This window comes from Camponotus vicinus, unplaced genomic scaffold, assembly GCF_025532165.1.
Source record: "Camponotus vicinus isolate PSW18456_S1 unplaced genomic scaffold, iyCamVici1.0 SCAF_11, whole genome shotgun sequence".
Taxonomy (NCBI): Eukaryota; Metazoa; Arthropoda; class Insecta; order Hymenoptera; family Formicidae; genus Camponotus; species Camponotus vicinus.
This window is the reverse complement of record NW_028141947.1, coordinates 4171233-4184225: the sequence shown is the minus strand read 5'-3', so window position 1 is coordinate 4184225 and position 12993 is coordinate 4171233. Positions and strand designations below refer to the sequence as shown.

The window sequence follows — 12993 nt, the reverse complement described above, 5'->3', positions numbered from 1 at the left end:
TTGTTTACTTTTTTATTTATGAGATTGTTCCTAAACACGAAATCGATTACTTTGTGTAATGGACGTGCGCTGGAAACATCCTTGGACGTCGATCGTCTGCGGTCCTACGGGATGCGGGAAAACAATTTTCGTGAAAACATTCTTCGACTTTTATCCCGCATGTCCGATGTCCGATTCGAGAGAATTTTATTTTATTACGCCGAATGGCAAGATGCGTATCAGTGCTTACATTGCGACACGGGTGAGCGAGAAGAAGAGAAAAGCGAGAGCAAATATAGCGATAATGCTTTAGTAAAATCGAGGAAAAATATAATCGAATTTCACGAAGGGTTACCGCGCCCGGAGGATTATTCCAACGATCCACTTTCTCCGAAATTGGTGATAATCGACGATCTTATGAGGGAATCATCTTCGTGCGACGCTATCGTGGATCTATTTACCAAAGGAAGTCATCATAAGAATCTCAGCGTTATACTCATTTCGCAAAATCTTTTCCATCAGGGACGTGGGCAGTGCGACATATCTCTCAACACGAATTATATAGTAATTTTCAAAAATCCGCGTGATCGCGCGCAAATTCATCATTTAGCACGCCAGGTATATCCCGACGATCCAAAATTTATGGAAGAAGTGTACTACGACGCTACCTCGAAGCCGCATGGATATTTATTGCTCGATTTGAAACAATCGACTCCAGACGAATACCGATTTCGCACGTGTATCTTTCCGGAGGATACTCTACATTACGTCTACATACCGCGTAAATCAGTCATTAGGGGCGGAAGCGTATAAAAGAACGGTATTCGCACCCGCGAGTTGTAGTTGCACGATTACGGCGCAATGGTGAAAAAAGCAGACCCTAACAAAACATCATCGACAGCGACAGCGAGGAATTTACCGAATAACGCAATAAAGACTGCAAAACGCCGCATCGGAGAGAGGAACCTGTGTCTCTTAAAAACTCTATGCTATTTGAAAAAAAATCAAAGAGCGGCGTTCTTACGCGATGCTAACAATAAATTTGTAAAATGTATTCAGGAGTGTATTTTCAATACGCTCGAAGGTAACGTACTGCTCGAATCTAGCGAAAAAAAGCGTTTGTCCAAGCATAAAACGAATTTACGGCGCATCGCGGCAAAGCGTGGTAATTTAAAGACTAAAAGAAAACTATTGGTACAACGCGGAGGATTTTTACCCTATATTATCGGTCCTATACTCGGAGCTTTATTATCACGGATTATCGGCGAGTGAAAAGAAATACAATTCTTTATATCCTTTGTGAGGAAAAATAATAATATTTGGAAAAGTATTAAAAATGGAAAAGGCTAAAAAAATGGTTTTAATTTCTACGGAAAATCTCGAAAAAATGCAACGAATGCAGCAGCAGCAGCAGCAAAATCAACAGTCGGAAAATGTTAATAATACGGAAAATGATAATAATAAATCTGTACGGACACCGGGAACCCCTTTATCGCGACTCGATGCGGAGATGTGTCGTATTCTCAATCTCTCGACTCCCGCCGACGAGGGTGAAAGATGGAAAATGTATAAAGAAGTACTTCAACGTTATCTTTACTTTGTTCGGGATGCAAAAAAGCGTTTTCGCAAAGATTCGCGTGGGGCTTTAAACGGCGACGCCGATGATAAAACTGAGCAAGACGAGGATATGTACTTGGAAGATGACGATACCGAAGAATTTACGCGTACTTTAATTAGTAGCGTTGGAGATGGAGGAGGTGACGCTAATAGTTTCGGGAAAAAACGCGATCAATCGGCGGAAATGATTAAAAATATAATCGAAAGTGTGCCGAAAACTTATCGCTACAAAGCTCACACGCTATTGAAATATTTACTCGATGCCCCGTCGTCAAAGATCGGTTGGGATAGACAAGGACTCGTGACTATAAACGGTGCGGTTGTAACGGGTTCGAATATTAGCGATCTCATAAATGACGCGATACTCGAGAGAAAAACAGTAAAAGCAATCGGAAGAGTTCAGTTTGCGCGATTACTGCAGGACATAAACACACCTTCCAGTCTCATAGGAAATCGTAGTTTTTTAGACGTAGGCAAAATAGCTCGTCGTATTAAAAGCAGCGAATTAGCAGCTGTTACTTCCACTCCGAAAACTCGTCGTTCACGCAGCAGGTTAAACGAGACGGTTGTATCCGAAGGAGATACGGTATTTATATCTGCCGATGAGGATGAGGATGAGGCCGATAAAACATTAGCAAGTAAGGACGAGAATTCCCCGACGAAGAAAGCAAGAGGTTTATTCGGTTGGAGCAAATTCTAATAAGATGGAACTCGAAAAATTATATTACGATCCTTCGCACTATGCGGGTTATTCAGCGACGGTCAATTTATCACGAGCGGCTAAGCCGAATTTCTCGCGTAACGAGGTTGTCGACTGGCTTAAATCACAAGACGCGTACACGCTGCATCGTCCAGTACGACGAAAATTTCCGCGTTTACATTATAACGTGACAAATATCGATGATTTATGGGAGGCTGATTTAATCGATCTTCGTAATCTTAAGAGTTATAACGACGGATATTCCTATCTACTGGTGGTTATCGATGTACTTAGCAAATTTGCTTGGGTAGAACCTTTGCGCGATAAAACTTCGGCGTGCGTGATAAAGGCCTTTCAGAACATATTCTCGAGAAACAAAAAACGTTTACCCGTTTACCTACAAATCGACAAAGGTAAAGAATTTATCGCCAGTGCTGTACAAAAATTTTTAAAAGAAAAAAACCTCTGTTTTCGCGTAGCTCGTAATCCCGATATTAAAGCAGCTATAGTCGAGCGTTTCAATAGAACACTTAAGGAAAGGATGTGGCGTTATTTTACGCATAAAAATACTCGCCGTTATATCGATATTTTGCAGGATATTGTTCGCGCTTACAATCATACTCGTCATTCTAGCATTAAAATGCAACCCGCGGCCGTTACGTTGGAAAATGCGCGTATCGCTCGAGAAAATATGAATCGACGTTAGAATATCAATGATGATGATGATGCTGGAGGGAGAAAAAATCGCGGACGCAAACAAAAGTGTAAATACAAAGCGGGCGAACTCGTACGCATCAGTAGAGCAAAAGCGGCGTTTGAGAAAGGATACGAGGCTGGATGGAGCGAAGAAATATTTCGAATTCATCGCGTTCTCGAATGGAGAAGACCTCCTGTATACGAACTAAGTGATTTACAGGGCGAGGTTATAGACGGGATTTTTTACGAGCAAGAATTAGCACATGTTATTAAAGACATGCGAGAAGTAGTTAGTACTAGGCGGTTTCTAACCCAGGGATCTCAGGGGGGGTGAGGGGCGAGGGGATCTCAGCGGCGCGGGGGAATGACGTCACGCAGGATGGAGGGGGGATGACGTCACGCGGGACGGAGGGGATTTCGGTGGCGCGAGGGCTGCGGGGCGGGGGACGCACGTATAAACAAAAATGACGATATTCCTTTTGGGTCTCTCTCTATCCCTCCCTCTCTCTCGCTCTCTCTCTCTCTCTCTCTCTTTCTCTCTTTATCCCTTTATCTTTCTATCCCTCTCTCTCCCCCTCTCTATCCCTCTATCTATCTCTTTATCACTTTTATCTCTTTTTCTCTCTGTATTATCGCAAGTATACAATATTAGTCATAAACTTATATTTTGAGATATTTCGGGGTCCGACGTTTTCGAGCAATCTGTGAATCATAGCGAGATAACAACACATTTTTGAGATATTTCGGGGTCCGACGTTTTCGAGCAATCTGTGAATCATAGCGAGATAACAACACATTTTCAACCCTAGGTTCAGTTACAAAAAAATTTTTTCTTTTGTGCTCCCAACAATCTCTGAATATCCCTCTCTCTTTCTCTCTTTATCCCTTTTATCTCTCTCTGTCATCTCTGTATTATCGCAAGTATACAATATTACCAGTTAATAAACAATATAAATAGAAGTATTCTTTGAAGGATTGGGTGGATGGAAATGCGTGCGAAGAAATTACGTCATGATTTAGACTTAAAAAACTCTTTATTTATGTTTTATATATATTTTTCTTACGTACTATGGACTAAAAACTAAAGCTGCCAGTTCGCAATCGACGATTTTGTTACAATTAAAAAAAAAATATATAATTTATTTAAATGTGTGAGTTTAATAAAAAGTATACAATATAAAAGAAAAATAATAATATATAAAATAGACCGTCAGGCTATGTTGGGGAAACCGTTTCTGAAAACAGAAGAAAACATATGCATTTCATTAGTTTAAATTATTTAATAATTTATTTTAAAATACTTTTGATATACAGGGTGATTCAAAATAACCCCTGTGTCCCTGAAATGACATATTCTTGAATCAATTCTAAGACGATTTTTCCTTCGGCAAAATTTCGTCCGAAGCTTAGTTTTCGAATTATTAAAGGAAGTAGTTAACGTATGACGGGTCGAATACAAGAGGCAGGCAAGGGTGGCGCGATTCACCGTCAGACGCGGGAGCTTACGCGGGGCGCCTGCTACGAGCAGCTGATCGCTATACACATACAGACACACATGCGAACACATACATTCTCTCTCTGTCTGTCTGTCTGTCTGTCTGTCTGTCTGTCTGTCTGTCTGTCTGTCTCTCTCTCTCTCTCTCTCTCTCTCTCTCTCTCTCTCTCTCTCTCTCTCTCTCTCTCTCTCTCTCTCTCTCTCTCTCTCATTCGCTCAATCACCTGTAAATTTTTTTTTTTTTTTTTTTTTAACGAGAGAGGGGAAAATGCATTTTATGCGTATCCACCGGTCGATCCAGTGAGTTATGTGGGACTCGAGTACCAAGTCGAATTACCAACTCGGTACTCACTACCCACTAAAAACCCCTCTCTTTTCACGAATTTCCTTTAACACACTGTCCCTCTGATTTCCCGAGATCTGTTTTCACATAACGTCAAAAAATAGTTATTATTACCTTGTTCGATGACTTTTGATGTATTGCTGTAATTGCTTGAAGGAGAAATGAATTTTCCGATAGATCGTACGTTCTCAAATTTAACGTAGATATCACGTTGCAAAAGACAAGAAATCCACACTAAATTATTAACTGAAAGTTTTTCTCCTTTCATGAACTGTATTCTTTTATAAACTTTAACGTAATCATATTTATTTACTCACTCGATGAGACGAGAAATTTACTAATGACTCTCACTAATCACTATTAATCACTCTCGAATAATAACTGTTGGCGATTAAAAATCACTCGATGAAAGAAACACGCGCGGACACGTTACTACACGACGCGACGACGCGACAATGCGACGATAATTTAATTACTCGGCGACTGCAAGCAGTTTTTTGTCATGGTAGGTTGCGGTAGGTTAAGGTACTACTGGCGCAATCGAACGCGATCATGTGTTCGATTGAAGAATGCGGTAAACATAATAAACATTTAACATATTAATATTATTATTATCATGAATGTGTGTGATATCCATACATCGTATATCTATTTAAAAATTAATTAGATTAAATAAGTGTTTTTAAAATATTTATTACTTTTACTATTATCTTAAATAAATATTTAATATTAATATTTTATGATAATAGTAAAAGTAATAAATATTTTAAAAACACTTATTTAATCTAATTAATTTTTAAATAACGATAATATAATTCTAATAGCGATAAATCGCGTTCGATTGCGCCAGTAGTACCTTAACCTACCGCAACCTACCATGACAAAAAACTGCTTGCAGTCGCCGAGTAATTATCGTCGCATTGTCGCGTCGTCGCGTCGTGTAGTAACGTGTCCGCGCGTGTTTCTTTCATCGAGTGATTTTTAATCGCCAACAGTTATTATTCGAGAGTGATTAATAGTGATTAGTGAGAGTCATTAGTAAATTTCTCGTCTCATCGAGTGAGTAAATAAATGTGATTACGTTAAAGTTTATAAAAGAATACAGTTCATGAAAGAAGAAAAACTTTCAGTTAATAATTTAGTGTGGATTTCTTGTCTTTTGCAACGTGATATCTACGTTAAATTTGAGAACGTACGATCTATCGGAAAATTCATTTCTCCTTCAAGCAATTACAGCAATACATCAAAAGTCATCGAACAAGGTAATAATAACTATTTTTTGACGTTATGTGAAAACAGATCTCGGGAAGTCAGAGGGACAATGTGTCAAAGGAAATTCGTGAAAAGAGAGGGGTTTTTAGTGGGTAGGGAGTACCGAGTTGGTAATTCGACTTGGTACTCGAGTCCCACATAACTCACTGGATCGACCGGTGGGTATGCATAAAATGCATTTTCCCCTCTCTCGTAAAAAAAAAAAAAAAAAAAAAAAAATTACAGGTGAGTGAGCGAATGAGAGAGAGAGAGAGAGAGAGAGAGAGAGAGAGAGACAGACAGACAGACTGACTGACTGACAGACAGACAGACAGACAGACAGAGAGAGAATGTACGTGTTCGCATGTGTGTCTGTATGTGTATAGCGACCAGCTGATCGCAGCAGGCGCCCCGCGTAAGCACCCGCGTCTGACGGTGAATCGCGCCACCCTTGCCTGCCTCTTGTATTCGACCCGTCATACGTTAACTACTTCCTTTAATAATTCAAAAACTAAGCTTCGGACGAAATTTTGCCGAAGGAAAAATCGTCTTAGAATTGATTCAAGAATATGTCATTTCAGGGACACAGGGGTTATTTTGAATCACCCTGTATAATAAATTAAAAGATACTTACAATGTTATCCATGACTCATCTATTTTAATTTGGGCAAATAGGGCACATGTCGCAGGGCAATATTTGATTCAAACATTTTCTGCATCCTTTGCATGACATATTTTCCAAATGAACATAAGCTATGGTTATATGTTCTCGAACAGAACTAGTTTCTTCAAACTGATGCGGATCTTCTAGAAAGCATTCGGTACAAAATTTTGATCCATTTTCCATGTAGTAATAGGAAATGCAACATATCTTTGTTGCTTCGTTGTATGTTATTATTTATGCTTAAATCTCGCTGTTTCTTTTGTAACAGTTCATCAAGAATATCGACACTATTGTCACTATCGTAATCACTGTCCTTCGCCAAGGATTCTATATCAGATCCATCATCTTCCATCTCTCTCCTCTCTCTCTCCTCTCTCTCTATCTCCATCCTCTCCGCCACAACTGGATCCATCCAATAATCGTAATCATCATCCGTATCGTCGTCGATGATAATTACGTTTTCTTCAGCCATTGCACAAGACCACCGAAACACAGAAGAGCAACGAAAGAAATGATACTCTAGTGCAGCAGACTACCGAAACACAGAAGAGCAATGAAAGAAATGATACTCTAGTGCAGCAGACTACCGAAACACAGAAGAGCAACGAAAGAAATGATACTTTAGTGCAGCAGAGTCCTCTTCATTTGAGATATTTCGGGATCCGACCTTTTCGAGCAATCTGTGAATCATAGTGAGATAACAACACATTTTCAACCCTAGGTTCAGTTACAAAAAATTTTTTCTTTTATGCCTCCAACAATCTCTGAAAGTTTGTTGGTTGAATATAAGAAGGATCGAAGCGCATCAGATCATAGTACGTGATTTGAAAGCGCATCGACACGACGGTATAGCAAAAGTATAGTCAAAAAGTATAGTGTTCTGTCAGAAAGTATAGTCTTCTATCAGAAAGTGTGATAATATATATATAAAAATGGAAGACGAAGATCACGCGTTGTCATCTGACAGTGATTGCATTAGTGACTGCAGTGAGAACTCCACGGAATTCAGAGAGAAAATAGTGTCTGTTGCGGAAATTAATGCTTTAAACGCACGTAGTACAAAATTTTGTATCATATACTTTTATTATTCCACGGGTGGTGCTTTAGCAGTATGTCCTTCGTGTATGATTGCATTGCAAGGCGTGGATAGCCAAATGATGTATGCTGTTCGAAAGCATAAAATTGAGACACTTGATGCGATGGATGGCCGATTCTGTTCAAGTTGTAGCGAGCCGTTGTATATAAGATTTCCGTGCAATATGTGCCCAATTTGCACTCTGTGAAGAAATGGAAAACGTCGAGCAGACTGAATGCGACCTGGTGGAGCGGTCCCGCCAAATTGCCACCTTGGGCGAATATTTTGCATGGTTACAACGATGCAACGAGTACATCGAGTCGCTGGAAGAGCAAAGTCGGATCAAACGACCACGATTATCGATCGGGAATCGACAATCGCTGATTGCTCGGATCGCGCGACTCGAAGGTGCAAAGACTCGATTGCAGAGACAGTTTATGCCCAGTGGTGGTAATTACAGTGGTGACAATAACGCGGGTGCCGGATGTAGCGCGCATCAAAATGAACTTGTGTGGCGCGAGATTGATACCGCGTTCGATAACCGTATTCTGACCGGTGCTGTGATTAACGCAAACCATATCGAACCTCGTCAATTTCTCGAGGATGCCAAAGACATCGTGCTCGAGCAAGTGCAAGACGTTATAAGAAGACACAACAGTGTAAAAGTGAACACTATATTCAACGGTGAATTTGTGTCGGGTGATAAGCGTGCGAATAAAAGTATCAATATGAGAAACTGTGAACTCTTTCGCACGTCTGATTTACACGAGTGGTACGAGCGCAGCGTTATCGAGCCCACCCTAGCATTGCTAGAAGAATTTCAGGAACGTGATAGTGGCTGGGCATTGTCACGAATACAGAATTTAATTGTAAATATAAATAAATATAATCCTATGCGCGCGGGATGTTATATTAAATTGCCGCGAGAAATTATGATGAAGAGAGTTGTAATTAATGTACAATCCAGAGACAATTCGTGTTTCGCGTGGGCAGTGGTGGCCGCTCTATACCCCGCAGAAAGGAAGGCGGAACAGGAATCTTCATATCCCCACTATACGACGGTGTTAAATGTACAAAATATTGAGTTTCCGATGACGTTGAACCAACTAAAAAAGTTTGAACATATAAACAATATCTCCATCAACGTGTACAGAGAAAGAAAACAGTATTGTCTTTCGATACGTCTTTCGGAGCAGAAACGAGATAAGCACGTCAACCTGTTGTATGTGGAAGACGGCAACAGCGTCGGACATTTCGCATGGATCAAGAACTTATCCCGGCTCGTGAGCTCGCAATTGAGCAAATACAAGAATCATAAATATATCTGTGATCGGTACGTATAATTTAAATAGTTTATGTAATTATAAAATATAATGCATTGCATAAATCTTTAATTTAAATATTCTTTTACAGATGCTTGCACTATTTCGGATCGGAGGACAAGTTGCAGTCACATACGGTAGACTGCGGAAAAATAAACGACTGCGCTATCCGATTGCCGAGCGATAAGGACAAGTGGCTCGAGTTCAACAACTACACGAGGAAAGAGCGGCTTCCATTTGTGATCTATGCCGATTTGGAATGTGCGTTGACAAAGACTGACGAAGAAAAAAATTATCAGCATCATAAGGTATTTAGTATAGCGTATTATATGCATTGTTCGTTCGACGACTCGTTATCCGCGTACCATTCTCGCCGCAGTATTGATTGTATCGCGTGGTTCGCCGAAGAACTTAAAAATTTAGCGTTACGTGTAAAGACTATTTTAATGACTACAAATGTCTCCATGGTAAATTTAACATCGGACGAGTGGGAAAAATTTCACAGCGCAACACATTGTCATATATGCGAAAAACCGTTTACGCAAGAAGACGATACACGCGTACGCGATCATTGTCATTTGACCGGACGATATAGGGGTCCCGCGCACTCAAATTGCAATCTAAATTACAAAGAATCATTATATATTCCGATAGTCTTCCATAATTTATCAGGTTACGACGCGCATTTCATTATCGAGGATATAGCCACAGCGTTCGAAGGGGAAATCGAATTACTTCCAATAACCAAGGAAAAATATATATCGTTTACAAAAACTGTTAAAGTTGCACAAGACAATTGGAAAAATTATATAAAATTAAATTTTATCGATTCGTACAAATTTCTTACGGCAAGTCTCGACAAATTGGCATCTTATCTAGACAAAGACAAATTCAAAATTTTAAAATCAGAATTTCAAAATATATCTGCAGAAAATTTCAGTTTATTAACACGGAAAGGCGTCTTTCCGTACGAATACGTCGACTCTGTAGATAGGTTGCAAGATACATGTTTACCACCGCGCGAATCGTTTTACAGTTCTTTGACCGGTGAAACTATATCCGAGAGCGATTACGCGCACGCGTATAGCGATTTGTACCTGAAAATCGACGTCTTGTTATTAGCCGATATTTTTGAAAACTTTCGCGATAGTTGCATCAAAAGTTACGGACTCGACCCCGCGTATTATTATACTCTTCCCGGATACACGTGGGATGCCATGTTAAAGCATACAAAGATTACGTTCGAATTGCTTACTGACATCGACATGGTCATGTTTATCGAACGCGGTATACGCGGTGGTCTGAGTCAGTGTTCCAACAGATACGCGCGCGCTAATAACAAGTACATGCAACAATCGTACGATCCATCGAAACCATCGTCGTACTTGATGTATTTCGATGTAAATAATTTGTACGAATGGGCAATGTGTCAACCGTTGCCCTATGCCGATTTTTGATGGGTCGACGACGTGTCGAATTTTGACGTAGCATCGATCGCGTTAGATTCGCCTACGGGTTATATCCTCGAAGTCGATCTCGAGTACCCGCAACATCTTCACGATACGCACACTGACCTACCGTTTTGCCCGACACGCGACAAGCCGCCCGGCAAGCGGCAAGACAAACTCCTCGCAACGCTATACGATAAGATGCGTTACGTGATACACTACCGTAACCTACAGCAATGTACGCGACACGGCCTTCGCGTTACAAAAATACATCGCGTATTACAATTTACACAATCTCCGTGGCTTCGCAGTTATATCGAATTAAATACACAGTTTAGAACACTCGCGAAAAATGATTTTGAAAAAAATTTATATAAACTGATGAATAACGCAGTATTTGGCAAGACGATGGAAAATGTGCGTAATCGTGTCGATGTAAAATTATTAACAAAGTGGGACGGACGATACGGAGCAGAAGCAATGATAGCGAAACCAAATTTTCATAGTAGAAGCGTCTTTTCGGAAAATTTGGTTGCCATAGAATTACGCAAACTTGAAGTGAAATTTTATAAACCAATCTATGTCGGCATGTGCATACTCGACATTTCTAAAACGTGCTTGTACGAATTTCATCATGAGTACATGTCACCGCTATATCATGATAAATGCCGGGTAATGTACACCGACACAGACAGTCTTATATACCACATTGAGTGCAAAGATGTCTATGAAAATATGAAACGTTATATCGCTAGTTTCGATACGAGCGATTATCCAATTGATAACGCGTACGGTATACCGCTCGTGAATAAAAAAGTACCGGGTTTAATGAAAGATGAAAATAACGGCGCGATAATGACCGAATTTGTCGGGCTTAGAGCAAAAATGTACGCGATGAGAGTGGACGGGAAAAAGGATACGAAGAAGGTCAAAGGTGTCAAAAGTAACGTTGTTGCGAGAACGATAACATTCGACGATTATACGCGGTGTCTGAATGATGAAATAGAAATGACACGACAACAATCTTGCATAAGATCGAAATTGCACAAAGTGTATACCGTCCGCGAGACGAAAATTGCTCTGAGTCCGTACGATGACAAGCGGTATATCGTACCTGATTCGACCGACACGTTACCATGGGGACATTATAGGATACTCTTATAATATAATATATATAATGTAATGTAATATAGTATGTGATATAATGTAAGATATTATACTATAAAGAAATATTATTTTTGTATATGTATCTCATATGTATATGTATTTCATATATTGTATTATATATGATTATTGGAAAGAATGTATTAATAAAGATTTTTGTATTTTATATATTTCATGTATATTTTTTATATGTTGTACATATTTTTTCTTAAATTTAAAAATAAATACAATTTGTATGAATTAAATCACATTGTCCTTATGTATCCAAGAATTGTGCGAATTGTCAAATCCCAACCATTTCACGTAAACCTCGTTACCCCTCCTACGCAGTATTTTCTCCACGAGATACACGTCCGGATAATTCGCGCGATGCAACTCGTACTCGTAAAACGCTCCAGCGATAGATTTTTTGCGATAATCCTCCAGTAGATAGCTTACGGGATTAGTATGTTGTACTTTCGCAATTTTAAACACTTCGGTTGTCCAATTTGGCGTGTAACCTTTCTCGAAAACTGTGTTGTACTTGCTAACGCGTACCGAGTCACCTACTTTGAATTTCGCCGCACCCGCGATATTTACATGGTTGTACACAGTAGCCAAGAGTCTTTCAGCGATCGCGGGAGTAACATCGACGGGTCGCATACCGATCGTTCGATGCTTGCGTGCGTTGTAATCCGATACGAGTCGCGGCAACGCGCTGATCCACTTGTAAGATCCGTTCAGCGTAAACATCTTCCACATGTCGTTTTTCAGCGTGCGATTGAATCGCTCAACGATCGATGCCTTCAATACCGAATATGTAGAATAGTGATTGATGTCATCCGCATGAGCCGTTGCACGTCAGCGTTATAAAATTCCTTCCCCATATCAGTCTGTAAGTTTTTCGGACATCTTTTGCTATCTCGAATTATCTCGGCGATAGCGTCAGCTGTCTCGCTTCCGCCTTTACTCTTGAGTGGTATGGCCCACGCGTGCTTGCTCAACGCATCGATGACTGTGAGTATGTAGTGGTAACCTCTGTTGAAACGAGAGTACGGACGCATCTCGACAATGTCAGCTTGCCACAGGTCATCATATCCCCGCACTATGACGTGTCTTCGGGGAAAATTTTTTCTCGCCGGCGGGTGCAATTCGTTCACCAACCGTTTCTCTAAACTATGTTGTTTCTTCGCTTCCTCGGTTATTCCCGATCGCCGATCCATCGTTGTTTCGATTCGTCGATCAAACGATGTGTGCCTC

General features: G+C 40.2%; 1 protein-coding gene across 1 annotated transcript; it reads left to right on the top strand.

Moving 5' to 3' along the window:
- The first annotated feature begins 2300 nt into the window (after window positions 1–2300).
- LOC145961804 (uncharacterized) lies at window positions 2301–11754 on the top strand. The gene is made up of 3 exons (XM_083082266.1): window positions 2301–2632; window positions 10902–11032; window positions 11393–11754. The coding sequence occupies exons 1-3, from the start codon at window positions 2301–2303 to the stop codon at window positions 11752–11754; spliced, it is 825 nt and encodes a 274-aa protein (XP_082938392.1).
- The last annotated feature ends 1239 nt before the right edge of the window (window positions 11755–12993 follow it).